The sequence below is a fragment of the Neopelma chrysocephalum genome, unplaced genomic scaffold (assembly GCF_003984885.1).
Source record: "Neopelma chrysocephalum unplaced genomic scaffold, ASM398488v2 Primary Assembly neopelma1_102, whole genome shotgun sequence".
NCBI lineage: Eukaryota > Metazoa > Chordata > Aves > Passeriformes > Pipridae > Neopelma > Neopelma chrysocephalum.
In genome coordinates this window covers 3,498,025-3,520,077 of record NW_020897765.1, presented here as the reverse complement: position 1 = coordinate 3,520,077, position 22,053 = coordinate 3,498,025, and the positions used below count along the sequence as shown (strand labels likewise).

At 37.1% G+C, this 22,053-nt stretch overlaps 1 protein-coding gene across 12 annotated transcripts in view; it reads left to right on the top strand.

Annotated features, from left to right (window-relative positions):
• The window catches only part of CACNB2 (calcium voltage-gated channel auxiliary subunit beta 2), a 257,225-nt gene extending 237,117 nt beyond the window's left edge, over positions 1 to 20,108 (top strand). For 5 of the 12 annotated variants that reach the window (XM_027695732.1, XM_027695728.1, XM_027695739.1 and 2 more), the window contains 5 exons: positions 163 to 171; positions 8,384 to 8,535; positions 9,230 to 9,325; positions 10,541 to 10,726; positions 15,378 to 20,108. In XM_027695732.1, coding sequence (XP_027551533.1) covers positions 163 to 171; positions 8,384 to 8,535; positions 9,230 to 9,325; positions 10,541 to 10,726; positions 15,378 to 15,869 — 935 coding nt within the window. In that variant the 3' untranslated portion in view covers positions 15,870 to 20,108. The remainder of the gene's footprint in view (positions 1 to 162; positions 172 to 8,383; positions 8,536 to 9,229; positions 9,326 to 10,540; positions 10,727 to 15,377) is intronic. The other 7 variants (XM_027695736.1, XM_027695731.1, XM_027695738.1 and 4 more) reach the window with 3 other exon arrangements.
• Positions 20,109 to 22,053: the final 1,945 nt, after the last annotated feature.

The window sequence follows — 22,053 nt, the reverse complement described above, 5'->3', positions numbered from 1 at the left end:
CCAGCTTTGTGCTTTTGCTGCATTTCTTCGTCAAAAGAACCCAAACCTTTTTCTGTGTATGTTACACTTGTTATAACCTTACCTCATGCTGTATGCTTCGTACAAAACCTGATTGTCTTGGCTTTTTCCATTCTTTGCTTCATTAATGCTCTCCTTTTCCAGATGTTTTAGGTATGTATAAAAGCTTGCAAATTACTTTTCCTCCTGTTTTGTGTTCAGTGCTTTATTGTACCTCACAGAACCACTGTGTGTTTCTTGCATCTGGCTCACGGATAGACAAAAGCTGATCCTGTACTGTGTTGCTAAGTCTTTCTTTTAAAAAACCTTGCCAGTTTTCCTTATTTATTTTCAAGTAATTCTAAAAATAGAGTTGACATTGACAAGTAAACGCTAAAGATTAGGTATTCCTCTGTATATTTCTAAGGTATGTGCACCTAATCTGCATATTCTGACACAGATGTATGAATGTTGATGTAAAATATGTCATCGTGTATGTGTTAAATCAATTGTGGTCACATGCCTGGGAATCTGTTTATTTGCTTTCTCTGTGCACATGCAGTAACCTGTCAGGCATTACATGTGCAATTACATGCAGTTTGCATGTGCAATTGAGTGCCAACCTTTAGAAAGTTGTCTATAGAAAACATATAGAGCTCCCATTCACATCATTAGGTTGATATTCCAAAGTTTTGTCTTCTGAAAATGAAATATAAATGCTTGAAGAAATAGTAGTGGATTACCTGTGCAAATTTCAGCCTCATATTTTTATTTTCTTGATATTTGTGTAAAAAGCCAGTTGAATGCTTGAAACTATGCTAACAATTTATTTGTTTTGTTTCTATATATATGTATGAATACACACTATATATTATATCCATATATAGAAATGTTATTATGTATTCTCCATGTTTGGTAATTTAATGACAGCTGTTTGAAGTAAATGCTTCCCCAACTATAAATCAAAGATAAACTTAAAAGAGTGCTAGCTAGGCCTCATAAAAATTCTTCCTTACTTACAGAGGCCAGGAAACAGGAATGCAAAACTGGGATTTAACCAAGAGTGTGTTCCCTTTCCAAAGTCTAAAGGATCTAATATAGTTAAAGAAAACAGAAAAGGTGTTCAATGTGTTGTGAAAAATCCTGATTGTCTCTTTTTTAATTTTATCTTCAAGGTAGCTGGGACAAATGTCCATAACTCTCACTTCCAGGCACTAAATCTTCAGATATTTTAATCTGTTAAACCTGAACCTGCCTTAAACCAGAATGCTGTAATTAATATAGCAGCTAAGAGGTTTGGGGTTTTCATGAGAATGTAGCTACACTTCTTTTTGCACACAAATGGGGAAAGAGTAGTATGAAGGTCCTGAAGGTTATAATTTATCAGTTTCACATGTCCCAGAATGCTCTTTTATCCTGCCAGGCCAGCCTTGATTTTCTTAACATGTAAGGTCAGAGTTTCCTTAATGAATTCTTTAGGTAGTTCTGGATTAGAAGTTTGGTCCTAACTTTCCAATATTATAACTTGCAAATAAGTTTTTGATACAGTATTGACAAAGTATTTTAATGAAATTTCCTGAGTGTTTTCGATGGATCAAGGATTGGACTTGATGACCTCAGAGGTCCTTTCCACCCCAGCTGATTCTATGATTCTATGATATATGGGTGGAAAAAAATCCTAGTTTCTGTAAATTAGAGATAACTGTCAGCAACATATTCCTATATTTTCTTATAATACTTCACAGAAATATGTGTGATTGGTAATTATATTGAAAAAAACATGCTAGAGACAAAGGAATATAGCAATGTATTAGAATAATTTTTAAGGTTATGGATATCTGTATAAAAACCAATATTTTTAGCCAGTTAGCTGTTTGCTTAAAAGCAGAGTACAATCTGCATCTCTTAAAACTATTCACACTGCAGGTTGAATGGATACAGGTTTTTTTAATTTCTCCTGGGCTCACCAACTGATTAAAAGTTGGTGTCAGTGTCCTCATTTTATCCAAGACTATGGGCCTGAGTTGTTTAACCAGAAGAAGTCTGGGTTCACTCCTGTTCTCTGGTATGAACTCATAATTTCCATCCCCCTGACAGGGCTATGATCACCTTTAGGATGGTTGTTGGTTGGTCCTGCTGAGTCGTACGCACTTTGCATAATAATTAAACTTTCCCTGGAGAAGGAATTGGAATCCATGTGTTTTGCCTCCCACTCTAAGCATCAGGCTGCAGAGTCAGTATCTCTCCCACTCAGTGAATACGCAAATGTTTTGCTAGTGGCACACCATCAGCAGGAGGGGTTCAATAGCCAGTGATAGAGTAGTTCCTTATTCTATCTGTGAGAAACATTGAACATTTTTATTTATGTTTGTTCTGTAAAAAAACAACAGACCTAGGGAACACTTACTTAGTGACTATGTATGTACCAGAGCTGTAAAAGTCTGTAGCACTTCACTGAGTAATGAGGCACGGTACAAAAATACCCAAGTTAGTGCCAGCCTGATGTGATGATATCCCTTCTGAACTAGCAGAGAGACTTGCTTGGTCCCCTGGGCAATATAAATTTTAGACTGCTTCTTTGCCCAGTTTTGCTATCCCAATTACTCCTTAACAGAGTGTTGGGGAGCTTAATGATGGGAGCCACGCTATGGTACTGCATGGCACCTTCTGGAGCTGCTCCGCTTTTGCCTGGCACAGTCATCTCGGTGCAGCTCTCCCCTGTGCAGTGCTCAACCACTTATTTCAGCTGCAATCTGCTGATTTCAATCTTTTCCATTTATAGGCCATTAAAATTTACTTCCAGTTTAAACTTGGCATAAGAAGCATCATTCCATGAATGCTATTGTTTTGCTAGCCCAGAGAAATAGGGGAGGATGTAGATATTTTTATGTGCTATTTAGCATTTTTAAATGACACTATCTGTTTTATATTTTCACATAATTATAGTATTGCATTTCAGGAGATGTTAGTTCATTATAAATAGATGTTGTTTATGCTGAAGTTCCCAAACATGGCATTGTATCTGTCAATACCACTTGGACATGTGTGTGCATTAAAAGCCATCTGAATTCTGCCTAAACTGAGCCTCAGCAGGCAGGAAGAGGAAAACCCTGTTTTCCTGAAGCACCTCACCCCACATCTCCCCGTCAGCAGAGCCCAGACGGGAACGCCAAGCAGAGCAGCAGACATGCTTCTCTCCTTTCTGCCTTATCCCTTGCAGGAGCCCCATCTGTTAGGCATGAGTAACACATGCAGCCACTTTTCCTGGAAAATATTGTCATCCTCCCACTCCCACCTTCCCCTTTTTACGTAGCAAGCTAGCGCCTAAGGTATTTGTTGGAGATCAGGGAAATGTAAGTATATTCACTAAACTACATTTGTGTTAGAAATTTGATTAAAACACCTGTAATCCAGGTATCTTTTGACCAATTGCCTGAGGACTAAGCTAAAGCATTTATTCTCTCTTACTTGCTTATCTTTTCCAAGACTTTTTCCTTCTTAGCTGGGTACGCTGCAGCATAGGCTGCAGCCTTCTGCTTCCCAGCACTTGGGATGCCCCCACAATGTGGAGTGGGACACCCAGTCCTGACTGGAGACTGTGGGACTGAACCTCCCTGGCTGGGGAAGAAATGAAACCCTCTGTCCCCTACCCAGTATGACCCCTCTGTTAGCTCCCTGCCTGCCCAGAGCTGCATGGTGCTTGAGGGGAGGAAAGAGGAAGATGAGAAGGAAGAGGCCAAACATTTATGTACATGTGGGGTTTCCTATTAGCTTGCTCTGGTCTGCTCAAACACCATGTAGCTTACTGGATTATCCTTGGTAGCATCTTGGCCTCCTCACTTTGTATACAGTGAGCACAAATATCTAGTGCAGTCCAGGGTAGCCTGCTGTGGCCAGGCACCTGTATTCTGGTTACAGCAATACCTAATGTAGACACTCTTGTGATTTTTCACTCAATATAAACATGTATACACACACATGTTCAAAAATTAAAATTTAAAATTTTAATTCTGTCAGTCAAGCTCACGATTTGCTTCTTAATTGAGTCTTGTGTGGGCCCAGCTCAATAGTTATCGCTTCCTTTTTTTTTTATTTTTTCATTTTCATTTTCTTGGATTTCAGATATGACCTTTATTCATTTCTCAGCATTTTTTTTTTTGGTGCAAGACAATTTACATGCTTTTAAGGCACTGGAAATAAAAAACACCTTTCTTTCGCCTTGATTGTGAATTTGAGAGGTTGCCTTAAACTTCTCATTACTCTAATTATATTCATGGAATTTAGTAATTAATTATTTTCAAGCAACTGTGTTTGTATAAAAGACTTAGTATAAGAAAAATCATGGCTACTGATGCTGTTCTCCTTAATTTACAAAATTATTTGAAAGGCCTTTGTGCAGGGTGCTGCTAATCATTTTATATGGCATATCTTGACTTAGGTGAGTTCTTTTCATGCCATATGTTTGTAGTATCAGGAGCCCTGTTTAAAAAACTAGAATGCTTTGTCTCTGTGGCTGTTGCAGTCCAAGTAATAATTTACATATCTGTTTCTATGAACAAAACAGAGCCACTGATACCATAGACAGTAGCCAAGGTCAAATTAAATAGGATATAAAAGTCATACTGTGCACAGTTGACAGTTTGTGAACCTCACTGCTCCTTGTGAAGATCAAAATCTCTTTGCTGCTTTTAAGCAATATTTTGTGGTTCTAATTTGGCCTTTGCAGGCCAGAAGTGTGTCCATTTTGCATCTCGTCCCTGTCATGAAACTTCCATCTCATCAGAGTCTTCCTAAAACAAAGTGCTGACATAGCCACTGCTGTCAAGCTGAGTGTCCCAGTGACCCCTGGCTGCTACAGATGCTTTCAGCCCAAGTTTGAAGGAGGGTTGTGTTTCTCCAACTGTGTAGCATAGAGAATGTTCTTTTACCATGGCATTATATAAGTGACCCTGAATTCCACCACAGTTCACCATGTTATTGGTGAATTGACATAGATAAAATGCAGTATTGTTGTGTCTTTGCCTTTACTTTAGGTGAGATTATTGTAATGAACTGTTAAAGACTTTTGCTTGAAATTCACTTGTAAGGTCCACCTGGCGTAAAGAATATTTGTCTGCCCCCATAATGGGATAAGCCCTTTACTAGTGCTCTCATTGCACTGAATTTCATTTCAAGGTGCAGTAAGGATATTGAGAATTAATATTTGGAAGAAAGTTTAAATGTGCTATATTTAAAGATGTCTGGGAGATGCATACTTACTGTTTATCTTAGATAGAGTTGTATGGGAGAATTAGTTACATGCTCCTGTCATTTAAAATATGTTTGCTTTCTGGTTACTAAGGAGGCCATATGAAATAGATTGTAAGGGTGACTTTAAAATTTGATAGCTAATTTCTGGGTTTGAGTGTTGTAGCTGGGCTGCCAGCATTTCATGATGATTGTCATAGTAGATCTAATTATTTTTATGACTCTCATGATTTGCAAATACAATTTATTGGAGTTTAATGTTATAAGTTCACTCCAGTTATGCCTCTCCAGTACATAAGAAGGGACATTATTCTAAATAGACAGTATTCATGGAGGTGGGAAGATTGCAAAGCTATTACTGTGCTGCTTTGAAGATACCCCTCTGTCACTGTTCTCAGCTCCCTATTTTAACTATCAGTGACATTTGTGTTACTATCCCCAGATGACATTTTGAGTTCTTTGCTTACTTTGGACAAACGTCTGAGAGAAGATTTGTGTTGAGTATCTTGTTGTGAAGGAATCTATGGGTATAGAATTAGGTTTTTGAGAGATGTTACTAAAGAAAGATGAAAACCAAAGCTATAGCATTAGATAAAGCTTTTGTCATCTAAAAAGAGAAGCTACTATTATGTAACTAACTGGCACAATCTTATGTGTAAAGCTAGAATTCAAAGAAGATTTCAAGTGAAATGAAAGCTTTTCCAGATGCTGAAGAAGTGCTCTAAGAAACAGGAGATAGGGACCTCTTCATCAGTCTCTGGCATTTTTCCCATCCATTCTTGAGTGGAGAAGTAGAGGCACATATATCAGTTCACCAATCACGCAGTGTAGTTCCTTGACCTTCTCTCCTACATTCAAGTTTAGAAAAATAAGTACTGAAATACTTTTTAGTTGATGAAAAAGATATCTCTCCATCTTCAGATTCAAGTGGAAACTATTGGTTCATAGAGCCATAGTTACCTGCAGTGATTGCCCTGGGCATATTTCACAATAGAACATATTCTGAGGCATGCTCTGGCAAAGGGTGATTCAAAAAGTATAGCAGGAAATCTAGTCCACAGAGATGTGTTCTATAGTGGCAGAAAAGTGCCTCCAGCGGTGTAGCAAATACTGCTATCCCAGAAAAAATTATGATACGATGGCATAGAGGCAGATTTTGCTGGTAATAAATTGTCTTGAACAAGGGTTTTTTAGCAGTCTGGAATGGTCTTAAAATGATACATTAACTGATATTGTTATACTGACTGAAGTGTTGAGCCTGGTTTGAAATTGCAGGAAAGGAATCCAAACTCGTCATCAGAACAGCAGGACAAGTTATCTCTGATATGTTTATTCTAGTTGTCATTTGGACTTAAATTAGGCATAGATTATTGACTATCTTCTACTAAAACTCTGAGACAACTGTGTTCAGTGATTTCAGCAGTATCTCTACACAGCAAAGTTGCAGAAAATGTAATCGTGAATGTGTCAAGAACCATCAGTTCTGCCTTAAAAAATGTGGTCCTAATTCAGACAGCAGCTGGGCCACAGTGTTTTCATTGACCAGCAGGAAAGCATGCACCAATGCTTTCCATATGCCATGCACACCTCACAATGTTTGCTGTTGTAAATGACTGATTGGCATGTACTCACCCAAAACTGGAGATAACTACAAACATTTGGAAGTGACCTCAAATAGATCCAAAACAGTGTCAACCTCCTCCAATAAAGGATATCATATATAGATTTTCTGGTGACCATTTAGATGTTACTTCATTTATAAAATGACCATAGCAATCACCTATTGATCTGGAACCAAAACACTGAGCTAAACTAGCTGAGATGCCTTGCTCTCTCTTGGAAATTTTGCAGCTTTATTATGGTACCTGATTTATTCAGTTGCTGTTCTAAGATATCAGAAATCAATCTCTTCACATGTCTTGAAAGATACCCTCCCTAGACAGATCACATAGGTTGTGTTTCCAAGCAAAAGTAAAGCTTTTGCCAGTACAATGGATAAAAGGCTGATAGTGTAATTTCAAGAAACTCTATGAAGTTTTTGGTATCTCTTATTGACCTTTAAGTTTCTGTTGGTTGTCTTCTAATATTTACCTTGAACAGGCAAGATATCTAATCTGATTTTGGTTCATGGAGTGTGCACGACCTTTAAAGGGAAACCTTTATGAATTACTGCCTTGTCTACCTGATAACTTTCTTTGCAGACTTGCACAAATCACCCAGCTTCTGTAATTTCTCAGCCTATAGCAAAATTTGAGCACGAAAATGTGATTCCATTTCAAGGATGATTTTGCTATTACAAGATTCAGTTTTGTTTCATTGGGGAATGAAGACAGTTTCTACACCACTTGTGAAAGTGGATGCAGCACATCTGTCTTGGAGAGGTTTGCCCTGGAAAGTACTGCCAATCAGGCAGGGTGCTGCGGAGCTGGGAGCATGACTACCAGAAGAAGAGAAGATTTTTCTCTGGGAAAAATCACGTTTCCAGATCTTCTGGGGTTGTGAGGAAGTTACCATAGCATTATTTGGATTATTGAGTTATTTCTCCTGAAAAAGTGTTTTACACATAATAATCAAAATTTTTACATGGTACCATACTGAGGCCAGTATATGAAGGAAACTGTTTTCCAGAGCTTTGATAAGTTGAAGTAAATGGAAAAACATGAGTTTCTGCTAATACAGGCACTTCAGTTTCTGCTAATACATGCCTACCTCAGGCACTCCAGTTTGAGCAGACTGGTTACTGTGTAAGATTAAAGTCTGAACTGAAATTATTTACATGTAGGAAATTCGTGGCATAGCAAGATTACTGTTTGATGCAGCAGGCATTCATACTTCTTTTTTCCTTACATACATGGTCTGAGGTTTTGTAAGAAGGCACTAACAGTATCTCTCCAGTCTGGAACGGCAGGAGTGGGTGAGGTGAAAGAGGCAGGCAGTGCTGCCTGCAAAGGCAGCAAATTAGGGATGAAATGCTCTCATTAATGTTGCATTCATTACTGTAGTGGGCCAGGGACATGCACGGATAACAACTCCTGCAACAAGAGGAGGAGCAACACACCAGTCTACAACATTTTTTACATTTCTTCAAACTAATCACCTCTTAGTATTTTTGTAACTCTAATTTTCTGTTTCTCTGCAGCTGAAGTTCAAAGTGAAATTGAACGGATTTTTGAATTAGCAAGGACACTGCAGTTAGTAGTGCTTGACGCTGATACCATTAACCACCCAGCTCAACTAAGCAAAACCTCTCTGGCTCCCATTATAGTATATGTAAAGATTTCTTCTCCTAAAGTAAGTATTGTAGTCGCCTTCATGCTCTTTCAGTCTTTTTTTTTTTATTTTATTTTTTGGTCTTAAGTTCAGATAACCACGTGTCTTCACTCAAGTTCAGAAGCTATATATTGTAATTGCTTCTCTTTGGATCGTGAAGTATTACTAATCAAAAAGGTATCTCAGATCTAGTGTTAGCAAGATCCATTTTGGAAAAGGTGCTGTAGCTCCAATGGACTTTTTAATTGGGATTGCACTTTTAGTATCAATCACGTTAAGTAATGCTAATGGTTTGTTGAATCAAAATAATACAGAAATGAAAGAAATATTTTCACACGATTGTTAAACTGTAACATCTTTCATTCCTTGAAAAAATCATGCACAGACCTTGCGAAGAGGCATTTGAAAGAAAAGAATGAATTTGTGGGAAGAGAACTCAGGAGATCGGTTGAAAAAATTCAACTTAGAAAAAAAAATAGAAGGAGCAGAGCAAAGTAGGAGGGGGACCTTTTAGTGACTGTAACAAAAAGATGTCTGGAAGTTAATTTGCTGGCTTTAGGAACATTTCTCATGCTCTTTAATCCAGAATGAGCTAATTTTCATTAAGATTTTGCTCTGCTCAAGTGAGCAGTTTAAAATGTAAACATTTTAAGTGGTTATATATGTACATGAAGTCTGAACTTGGTCACTTTCATTAATGCCTTACTTTTCACAGGTTTTACAGAGGTTGATAAAATCTCGAGGGAAATCTCAGGCCAAACACCTTAATGTTCAGATGGTGGCAGCTGATAAACTGGCACAGTGTCCTCCCGTGAGTTACTGTTAATTTATGTCTCGTCTTTGAAAGGTGCCTTTCTTTTCAAGCACAAGGTTAATTGCATAATTTTCAGGAATGTTTGCCCTCTTCTGGCCATACTTCACTATTGCTTTTTTGCAGAATGCCTCCTGAGGTCTCTGGGCTCATCACAAGGGTGCAGGCGAGAAAGAGTCCTAGTCACAAGCAGTTATTAGGATGTGTGCTGATACATTCAGTGCTTCAATAAACTGAATATTTGTTTTACTTGACAATTTTATGGTGTTTTTGGTCTAAAATTGAACCCTCCCAGTGACTTTGCTTTATCTCTGGTAGTTTAGGATAAGGCCAATGGTTTCAGTAGCTCCCCTGGGGCATATATCACCATGGCCACTACTGTTGATGTTCTTGGTCACAGTTTTGGCAAAGAGCTCTGCAGTTCTTCTGGTGATATGCACTGAAGTAAATTGTCTCAATTTCCGCTATAAAGCAGAGGTGATGAGACCCCAACTGTGTTTTAAATGTGACATGCATTGCTACCAGCATACTCAGCTGTCAAGAGTATGGGTAAGAGACCAGAAAATGAAGGTTCAGTTCAGTGACCTTCATAGAGACCTGCACAAGCCCTCAAAGATGCCTTCTGGCTCCCTGAACAGGGAGGAAGTGGAGGAGACTCACCTCCTAACTTCAGAAGCCTAAAATTAGACCATGTGACTAATCTCTTGCCTAGTATTTGTACGACACTTGGAAACTGAAGTATCTGTATTACTTGTGTTTCTTACAGTTGTTAGTTATTGGTCTTAGTTTGTCTTAGTGTTCTCTTAGTTATTCTAGATATGGGGAGTGATCCCTTTTCTTGCCATTTCATTTTTTTCCTATAGCTAAATACTTCAATATTTAACACTTCTTTTTGTATATTTGAGTTTTAAGATTTGTTCAAGCTGCTTCTTCATGTCTTCATTGATCGTTTGTTCATTACTAAGTGGAAGTCATGAGGACTTGTTTTAGCAACATTATTGCTAGTCATGATTGTTGTCTTTTGTATCAATTGCATTCAGAAAAACAAAAAACAAACAGCAACAACAACAACAAAACCAAACAAAAAAGGTAAAATATCTTAATACAGGTACTAGAAATGTGGTTCATTTTTGATGACTAGAAAGTGTGGTCAATGTTGCTAGCTGATGTCCCTTTAGCTGGTGATTATTCTCACTAAAACCTCTCCTTTATCAGGAAATGTTCGATGTAATTCTTGATGAGAACCAGCTTGAAGATGCTTGTGAGCACCTTGCTGACTATCTGGAAGCCTACTGGAAGGCTACACATCCACCTAGCAGCAATCCTCCTAACCAGCTTCTCACTCGCACACTTGCAACAGCCACTCTTCCTATTAGCCCAGGTCCAAATATAAATTTACAGGTACAGTTTTTATACTATCTCTTCTTTTTTTCTGTCAACTTCTTCCTCTTCCAAAGCACAGTGGTAGGCTGATATGCTGGATATGTTTCACTGTTGTTGATAGAGTAAGATCTTTTTCAGTGAACAGTCAACCATTTTCAATATAAAAGGCAAACACAAGCACACTATTGTTATTGCTGTTGTATTCATAGTAGCATGTGTTTGTGTACTGACCAGGGGGCTGGTTTTGATTCCAAGGACTTAGCCAGCCTGACTGAAAACATATGTTGATGTGAAGTGGAATACTTCAGGTTTTATTGTGCCCAGGACACCACTGTGCCAGTAATATGTGTACCAGCCACAAGCATTTTTATAGCTGGCCATATGTAATCCAGTCAGAGAAATAAAAATGGGCTAATACTATGCACATTACAGCCTCTGGTAACTCTCTGACTGATGGGCAGACTATTGCTAACAGGCAAATCCCAGCCCCAGAGACCCTGCATGACAAATTGGGTTATGTACAGAGCAGATCCACAAATTTTGGAGGGAAATCTGTTCCAATCTTCCCATAGGCTATAGAGTTAAAGAGGTTGAGAATGACTGACTCTATTAGTAAAGTCTCAAGGTCAAAGTGGCCCTTCCAGTGTTTCCTTTGTTCTTTTATTCACTGGCCACTGCTGTGAAAAGTACATATTTCCTTCAAGCCAAACACTGACATAAAACTTGAGTCCTGCTGCACATGTTGTGCAGAAAGACCTTGAGAGGCAATATGTTCTGAACAGCGAGGACACTGTCTAGTGAGCTGAGAAAAACAGGCATTATTCCCACCTCCGCACTGATATGCCCATTGATATGGGCATATTATGTCCCCTCTATTCTCCTTCAACTTTTGGTTTGTATAATTATATTAAGGTGCTCAGCATAAGGAGATGCTGTCATTTGGATATTTGTTGCATAAAATGAGGTCTTTAAAGATGATACTTAATTGTAAATAGTGAGTGTTGCCTTGAGGCTGAGAAGATCACAGTTGGGCTTATAATACATCTGTCCCAGATAAAATAATGGCTTAATACATCTAAATTTCTACCTGAGTTCCATATATGCCCATAAGTTACATACATATGCAAGTTGCAATTCATAACTTTGGCTAAGAAAAGAGCCTCCTTTTAGAAAATCAAAGAAAAAAATGTATCTGCACCTCAATTAAAATACAAAAAAAATGGCGGGGTTTTTTGTTATGGTCTTGCAAAACCATTTTTTGTGTCAAAGAATTTATTTCCCATTAGAAAACCACAGACTTTACAGTTTTGTTCTTTAACAAGAAAAATTTCTCTAGCCACTTTGAAGGGTATCTCTTCTCTTGCTTTCAAAAGCAGTTGCAGGAAAAGAGACTGTAAGCTATAGTTCATTTCTGCCTTTTTTTCTGTCCTCAGAGCTGAAACACCCTGAAAAAATTGTGAACTGGAAGAATTTCTGAGTATGAAATTCAGTTTTATTGTGTGCAGACTTGCTAGATAAACTTTTTTTTGCTTTGTAAACTTTTTAATTATTTTGCTCAAGTTTTTTTATGCCTTTTGGGTGTGGATTTATAGTTCACTTACTCATTTTATTAACCACGTTCTCTGGAGAAACTATTACAAGAGTTTTAATAACACTTTTCTGAATGTTGTGCTATCTCCTTACAAACTAACATTTTTATTTTAAGGACTAAAAATGAGAGTGTATTTGCAGTGTCACAGTTTGTTTGTAGGTCTACTAATGCAGAAGTGTGAATCAACAGGGGTCCCTTATGGAACACAAAACTTTTACATTGTTTTGATTTCATTTTCCTATGATACATCTTCAACTGACATCTCAAGCCTGAGCCAGTCACTGTCTTGGCACAGAGTGGATTTATTTCCTTATCATGGTGGCATAACCCGTTCTCTCAACAGTGTTAAGATCCTCTATTTAGAGAATTTAAAGTGTCTGCCTGTGCTGTTTTTGTGGACTGCTCTGCTGGGAAAGGCCAAACCACCAGCTGTTTGGCCTGGAGGAGCCACATCTGCACTGCAAAGCATTGGAGTCATCCTCCCCCGGGTCCAATGCAGTGCCCCTTTGCCATGAAACATACTTGTTTTTTGTGATTTTTCAGTCCTGGGTGTACATTGTAAAGAGGGATTTGTGTTGCCAGCTGCCAGAGTTGTGTTTTTATAGAATGATCCTGACTGTGTTGCACGGCACAAGGTGCTTGAAGGTGTGAGGCCTCCTGGGACTGTTTGAAATTAAATTAGCAAAGACCATACACCTCCTGTCCACCTGATGGAGAGCTTTGGAGCAAACTTGTGTGGAAATTGTTGGCTAATTCCAAAAAGACTGGAGCAACCTCGCACACACACAGTGCAGGCGATCAGGGACCACTGCATGGAAATAAGGAGCAAGGCAAATTCACTTGGTGGACGTAGACTTCTCTCTCCTCTTTCAGCGCTCCTTGAACTTCTTTCTAAGAACCTCTACTTCTTTGAAATTACAGCCTAAATAATGAAATAGGCTTATCTCAAACTTTCTCCATTTTAGACAAAAAGCCTTATGAGACTGGGCCATAAAATTCCAGCACAGCAGAAGCTAATCCAAATCAGAGCCCTAATGTGGTTATGAACCACAAAGCCAGACTCTAATCCAGATTCAAACATTACCTGTTCAGTGTCCCTGTAATATTTATGGGCAAATGAATTTGCCCATAAAATCCAACAGCCTTACACTATTTTGAAATTGCAGGTACTGTCTAAATTCATTCCTTATGCTCCTTCACATGTACTCATCATAGCAGAAAAGATGCATCTGAGCTTGTAAAAGTAGCACGGTGTTCAAAGCAGGTTCACATTTTGCATTTGCTCTCAAACCACAGCAATGATGGCTTTTAGTAGTCCTGATCATATACAGGTACATACATATGTGTCATTTGACCATATGAGAATGAAAGGGTTTCATATGTATACCAAGTTTATGTGCCTTAAAAACAGTCGTGGTGATGAACTGATAAAAACTGTGTTTACACATTGAAGCAGGCACTGCTTTGGACTCTTTCACTTTTCACTTGATTTCGTTTAAAATTCACCTCTGTTGAGTCATTTCATTTCACCTTGAACACATCTATTCATGTTTACAATTACTACATTCCTTTCTGGCAAATCAGAATCATCTTGAGAATCATAAGAACAAGAACGAACAAGAAATTAGACTGCTGTTCCTGTTACCTTGTTCTCATCTATACCATTTTTTCCAAATTAGGAACACATAGAATAAGCCATCTAGTCACTGGGAAGTTTACAGAATAAAATGCTTTCTTAGAAAATTTAAATTGGTCAAATTTATCAAATTGCTGATTTGAAATATGTTGCTTTTTATAAGTTTCTGATGAAATACAGATTTTTTTTCTTGTCCAATTTCCTGTCATTTTACTTTTTGGGTTGCTAGAAAACCCACCTGCCAGGATCTGTGGCTGAAGGAAAAAATTTTCTAGCTCTTTTCCACAAGACATCAGGAAGATACGTCCATGAACTTTCCTGGAGGCAATCCTTATTTTTAGACATCTCTGAACATAGAAGGACAAACTTAAGCCTAACTTTGGTAAATTCAGAGCAGTCTCACAAACAAATGCCTCTGTTAAAACCCATTTTAATTTTGTGCCAGCAGGGATGATTTTGTCTTGACATTCTTCACCTCTTACGAGAAGGATAATTCAACTTCAACATAAAATATTTCTTAAAATTGTTGCAATTAAGCTTTAAAAGTCTTTGGCTGTGGTTTGGCAATAAAAGCAGGTTAATGTAATGAAACACCCAGATGAGTTAAATAATGCCACTTGTTCGTTTTGCAGTGATTTCAAAGCATTATGCGGGTGAAGAGTAGGTTTATTACCTGGTAATTTTTATTTAAGTCTTTTAATAGCAGTTGTGTGTTAGGAAATTCTGTATGTGATAATATCACTCTCCTCCTGGTTTTCTTGGCAATGTTCTATATTCTCAAGCTCTAAAAATTATAAGGTCAAAGTTTAATTTTTCATTACCATGAAGAAATGAAATGATTGCTGAGAAAACAAAAGGTCAGTGATACTATTAGTATCATAATACAAACTTTATTCATACCAGATTCAATTGCTTTTTTTTTCCTAAAAAAATAAGTTTTTCTAAAAGAGCCATGGTTTTGTACTTTGATTCTTTGGTGGAATCAACCTCCTCAGCCCACTAGAATCACTTTCCCATAGTGGCTGTTTCCAAGCAGACATCTGTAAACTCTCAACTGATACCTGCCCTTTCCTGGCATGATATGTCCTCTCTAATTTTTCTGCAGTTTGTCTTGTTTCTGTATGCTCTCTTTTTGTTTGGAGGGTGGTGGCACTTATTGCTAACTGGAATAGTCAGAAACATCACAAGAGACGTGAAAGTGTCATAGAATAACCCAAGTGTCACCCTCCATTCTGATGAGAGTGAAAGGAATTGTTTGTATTATAATACTGAATTTTCAGTAAAAGTTTAATTCTAATGTTTTTTTTCTAGTTTAGATTCAAAGTGGATTGTTGTGTACTCGAATTTTATTGGTTTCATGGTACTTTCTAGTTGAATTTGATATTGGAGAAAGTTTTTCAGTGTGTATCTCATGTACATGAACTTACTGCTGGTTCTGATAGCAGGGATCTCAAGGAGACCAGAGGAATGACCATTCGGTCCCTGAACGCAGTGGTTCACAAATTGAAGAGGAAGCACGAGTTGAATCCATCAAGAAATCCCAGCACCGCTCTTCCTCAAGCCAACACCACAACCATCGCAGTGGTGGTAGAGGCCTTCACAGGCAAGAAACTTTTGACTCAGAAACACAAGACAGCAGAGATTCAGCTTATGTAGAGCCAAAGGAGGACTACTCACATGACCACGGTGACCACTATGATTCTCACAGGGATCATAATCACAGAGACGAGTCCCATGGGAGCAGTGATCACAGACACAGAGAATCAAGGCATCGCTCAAAGGAGAGGGACCGCGAGCAGGACCACAATGAATGCAACAAACAGCGTAGTCGTCATAAATCAAGGGACCAATATTGTGACAAGGATGGGGAAGTGATATCGAAAAAACGTAATGATGCGGGAGAATGGAACAGGGATGTTTACATCCGTCAGTAACTTTTGCCTCTGGCAGTCTTGTGTTTCTTTGAAGTCTTGTAACAATGCCCCTTGAAAATATGTTTGGGTTCTTCATTGCAGAACATATGGTATCCTTCTGTATGCTGATTTGTATTGCTGTTGCTTGCATAGCAATAGCATGAAATAGAATATTCATATACTTATTTTTTTGGTTAGTGCTATATGAATTAGTGTGGTACAACTGAAGAGTTCCTGATGTTGTACTATGACATTTTTCAAGCTGTTTTTGGTAGCTGCCACTTGAACAATATCTGTTGCCATCAAGGTGTTGTTAGTGTTTTTTAAAAAAAAGGTACATTTGATGTTTAATAACTTCCCGTGTATTCAGCAAGCCAGGATCAGCACATAAAAGAATCTAAAACTTTTTGTCTGCTCTGATTTTTAATTTGTATGCACTTGATTTGCATATTGATTTAAGCACCACTCTGTCGCTTGTACCTCTGGTGGTCTCCATATGAAGACAGAATTGTCTTGCCTTACACACAGGGGATCATGGAGTCAAAATCTATTTTCTATGTACTGGTACTGTGTACTGTATATACAGTTTATAAATGTTATTTCTGCAGACACCTTCTTACTATATAAGTTTGATCACACTGTTTTAGAGTCCTAATGCCAAGTCAGCAGATTTGCTTTTGAATTACTGGCAACTGGAACTAGCCTCACTTAGGAAATCTGTAACAGTGTTCAATCTAAATACTTCTTCTTCTGTAGCAGAAAGCTTATACTTATTGTAAATACGGATGAGTGCTTGAGATAAAGGGTGTAACTCTTTTACCTTATGCTGTCCTTGCAAACCCAATTTTGAATTTCAAGGTTATGGTAAAGATAATGACTTACCACTCAAAATTATTCTTCTCTGTTCAGGTCACAAGATTGCAATGGGCACAGCTTAATTTTTGTTCTATTGTCAGTATACTAGAGCACACATGTTGGAGGTGTGTATGTGAGTGGTGGGTGATGGGCGTACGTGTGCGTGTGCACGTTAGGCAGTGAAGTGTGAGAATCTACTGAAGAAAACAATGGTTACTCAACAGCCCAAAAAGTCTGTTTCTTCATTCTGTCTGTTAATTTAAAAATCCAAATTGCAGTCAGGGAATATGAGGGAGTTTACTGACCCAAGTAACTGGGAAAGTAGAAATCTGCTGGCTCTTTGTTGAGACTTTAGGAGAGCAAAACCAGGCAAATGTTACTGTGAGTTTCACTGGAAATGTAAAATCTTTGTTTTAGAGTATTTGTTTCAGCAAGAAAAGTTTACACAGCTTGTGGAGAGATATTTTGTTGGAAAATAAATTTTTGTAGCTTCTCCACTTTTTCTACACTTGCCAATTCCTCTGCATTCCCACACTGCAGCTAGCTCACTGCTTTTCCTTCACCTAAGATGTTGTGCCGCTGGTGAGAGCATGGAAGAATGACTGTGACAAAATGCTTTGTTAGGAGCTTTCTAGAGAAAATGCATTGAAATCAAAGGGAGTGAACAGTTTGTTTTGCATTGAACACCTGTTGCACTGGTAAGTGGGGGCAAATTCACTATTATTTTTGACTCCAGGTTCCATACCCTTGCCTAGTGTAAAAGCTGTTCTGCATCACATATAGTCTTTGTAGTACTTGTATGAATGAAATACTTTTTGTATTTCCCTGTAAATAGCACGTTATATAAAGACTGTAGTGCGATAATAATTAATTTAGCTGGAAGTTCTTTTTATTTATTATTTAAGTTCTGGGAATATCAGCATTGCCTGATTTTGAATATCATTTTAGTGAAATGGATAAGATATATGGCAGGTGCATGTTTTCTCCAATCTCCTATCTCAGCATCCAAGTAATTCAGTTTAACTCCTTCAAACATCCTCTGTCCTTCCTCTCCCTCTCCCACCCCTCTCCCTGATGCTTTATAAGCATTTTTTACAACAACCTGAGAGTAAGAAATTCTGCTGTCAGATATATGGCCATTCCTCCCAGTGCTGCTGACTCTTGTCGTTATTCAAGGGTAGGTTTTGGCTCAAAGCATGAACTATGGGGAACACAAGAAAAAGGGTTATTTTTCTAGAAATAAAATTCTCATCATTTTTCTAAACATCACTATATGACTTTGTAGACAAAGGAAGAATAGGTAAGTAGATCTGTTGTATTAGTAAATGGATATATAAGAGTACGTAAACAGTGGCTTTTGATACAAGAGAATTTTCAGGGTATCTGTGAAAAATAACATTGCAAGACTTTGTTGTTTGAATCATATCAGATCACATGTAAGTGGGAAGAGAAGTTATATTGTCTTGCTCTATATTGCCTGGCTTTAGCTAATTTACCAGCTTCAGTAAATGCTGTTGCTCCCTACAACTCATGATGGCTATGTCCTCTAAGAAGTGATTCCACTTCAATACCTTGAATATTTTGTTCTTTTTCTGTTGGGTTTTTGGTTTGGTTTTGGGTTTTTTTTGTGTTGGTTTTTTTGTTTGTTTGTTTTTACTTTTGCTCCAGAGAGTATTTATTTTTCACCTTTCTTAAAGTATTTTTATGGAATATTTGGCAGAATTTCAAAGCACTGAGTAGTATATGAAAACTATGGAGTAGGTAGCCATGTACAGACATAAGAAAATAAAGAGCATAGTCCAAACACTAGTATTTAAGTATGGCCTATATATTGATTTATGGAGTATAAACATCACAAAAAAGGACAAGTCCCAATCCAGCTAGTCATAGAAACATGTTTTGTATAGTGCTGCTGATTATGTACAGACAACGTACTAACAAAAACGCATATTTCTTAGACAGACTCACTGAATAGGTTTTTATTAGCCTTGCTAAGATACTTTCCTTCAGTTACTGTTTTAAGAGTGAGAAATCATTTGTAATGTGAGCTTGTACTACATATATTGCACAATACCACCTGCCTGCTGAGCACTACTTTGAAAAGCACTTTAACAGAGTTATGTCAATAAGAAGCTTTAAATATACTCCAGCTGGAGAACATATCAAAGGTTATTGTGATGAAATGTCTTTGCAAAGTTATGCCAATAGAAAGTTTAATATTATTGTTTGCATTAGGATACTAATGAGTTTGTATTTCTATATCTGGTTTCAGGGTTTTGAATCTGAGAAATGGTAGAGGTCCCAGTGAGCTCCAGAGTCTTCTTATGTATGTGTGGTACGAAACAACCTGTAAAATTTCTGTTCAAATGAGCTAAAATATAATAAAATCAGTGAAACAAAAGGAAAGGGGAGGAAGATAAAATAGTTAAGTGATATGTTAGTCTTGGCAGCTGTAACTCTATATTTTTCTAAAAAAATTCAGTACCTGGAAGGAATGAGATGCATTTCCAAATTTGCATGTATATATGTTAGACGTTAACCTTATTTTTGTGTGGCTTTTTTTCAAATGAATATACATCAGTGCTGAGTAGCCTGAGTCTATTTTTACCAGTTGTTTAGTGTCACACAGACATCATGGAAGAAAGAATTCTTGAGGAGGGACTGGAAGGAGGTGACAGTAACAGTCTCCAGACCAGCTAAGGGACAGGACAGTGGGGAAGAATAAGAAAAGAGTTTTGTACACAGAGGCAGCATCAGTAGGAGTTAGGAGCTGAAAGAAACTATTTTTATTAAATCAATCCATAAATTATTGCCTAGAATTTAAAGAATTCTTCTAGAATGCTCATGAATTCATATTCTGTGTCTGGCATCCGGAGTTCAGAATTTGAAGAGAGTTCCGTAATTTTTGCTTCTCAATGTATAAAATTAAGGCTTTGGACCTATGTAATGAAGATCAGTTTTAAAGCCACAAAGAGTTTCAGTGGAGCACCTCTCTTCACAGAAATCTGTAAACTCTTGACCTATATCCCTTATTATAAATGGAGGATAAGGAAATAGAATTCCACTCACCAAACCCTGAATAAAAGTGCAGACCCCTTCTTACTTCTCCCTGCATATCTGGTTACTCATCCTGTACATGCAGTTCCTGCCCAGGTGTAATACCCTGTTCCTTAATACTTTCTGTCTTCTATGAATTTGTTAGTAAATATAATTTTTAAGCTCTGTTGTAAAGTCATGCTCACGTTCTGTGACACCTGCAAAGGTTTTAATGGGGTCCACTATGATTCCCTCAGCTGGAATGAAGGGAGTGGTCAGACTGCTTTTAATCAATGCCTGTTCAAAGTAAAAAAGTTGGTATAAACCACCTCCTGTGTTTGTTAGTTACTAAAGACTCTTCAAGATTTATTTTGGTTTGTGGTTATGTTTGACCTCTGATTACTTTAACACATCAGGTTGACAGCTATTTCCCAAATGTTTTTGACTTAAATTCTTCTCCACCCATGAAAATCAAGCACATTGCAAAAAACTTGATTACACAGTCTAAAGGAAAACAGAGAAATTATTTTTCAGAGTGTAATATAACATTCCTGGTGTACATTTACTTATATTTATTACTTTATTGCAGATCTTTCACCAAAATTTTAGTTCTTCTATCATCTGTAAAATATGGATGCCATTTTTACTGTGAATGTTTTTAATCAAATGTTATTCAATCAAATTTACTGCTTGGCAATTTGTCTGTAATTTATTTCCCCAGTTTTATATAACAAACTGTTACATATGAGCTTACAGTAGTTTTATAGACAGTTTCTTTTTATAACTTACCATGCTAGAAATGTGTTCCTACGCAGACTCAAAAAAGATTTATATCAGATATAATAGAGATTAAGCCGGTTCTTCTAACTTATCCGTGTTCTCATTTCTTACTTTATTCTTTATCTATCATGCTATCATGCAGTACAAAATTGGATTTGTTCATAAACTTTTTAGTCAAGAACAATCAAACATAAAAAGAAGGTTCTTTATATTTTAAACTACCCACTCCAAAGTAATTTCTTGTGAATCACCATCACCAGCCTATTTTTTACTAAAATACTCCCTTTACCTTAAAAAACATATGAAATCCTGTGATCCAAAAAATGGTGCATTCCATAACACTGAAACAGGAAAAAGCTGTATAATAATTTCCTAATATATGAGGATGCCTATTTTAGTATCTTTATATTGACCAAGATGAATATTTAGATTTGGCACTATTACTAATCACTCTTTCTGCAAATAGAGAAAACTACTTTTCAGACTTTCTTACAGACAGGATCTGATTGCATGCCTAATCTATTTTGTAGGATTAATCTTTCATTACAATGACAATAACAATAACTTTTTAAATTTATTATATAAATATCTCATATAGTATATATAAGCACATATATATATATATATATTCAAATGTGCTTCAGCACCAGTCACTGAAGTATAATTATTCAGTGTGTAAAGATTCTTATAGGAAACTAATCCTATTATGTATTTAAAACATATATACACTATACATCAGAAATATGTCAATGAGAAAGCATTCCTACACTTCTAGTTAAAGTCACAGTAAGATTGGAAAAGGAGAAAAAAAAAGGGCATTCATCCAACTTTAGTCATCTAAATTAGCCAAACCTGTAGTCAGAGAAAGGATGCTGGCTCCTTCAAGGTATGATCTGGAGCATCTCAATTGAGTTTCTGTTCTGAACTGCATGACAAAGTCTCTCCCCAGCTACAAAAAAGAAAGCGGCCTCGTGCAAGGAGCTGAGGCTTATCCCTTTAATATGCTGAGTGCTCTTTTAAGTCTAGCAGTTGACTTTTGCAGAAACAAACCTATTAGTTAAAGTTCATCTATCAGTAATTTTCTTCAGGTGAAGTCTGGTCTGCAATTACACTGGAATCAAATAGAAGTTAGTTACTTTTTCTTCCCACTCCTCACCCCCAAGAAATTTCTCATATAAAATCAAGTGAGGTCACCTTCTTGAAAAGCCTGTTTATCATCCAAAACTAAAGAAATCTGGGAAAGTCTCAACAAATCTTCCACTAAAAATTCAGCAATCTTAATTCCTTCAAATTCTGCATTGCACAAATCCTGCTACTGAAACTGGAGGTAAAGTTCCTTACTTTATATATATATATATACAAACTTCAGTATATAGTCTGTGTGTGCTGATTAACGTTTACAAAATTTATATATTCTGCAAAAAAGAAAATGCTTTTTTACTAGAACTGAGTTAAAGATTTCAACACATACTAACAATTTGTTACCAGGTAATTATTTTAGCCATATTTAGACTAAAAAGACTGTAATTTATAG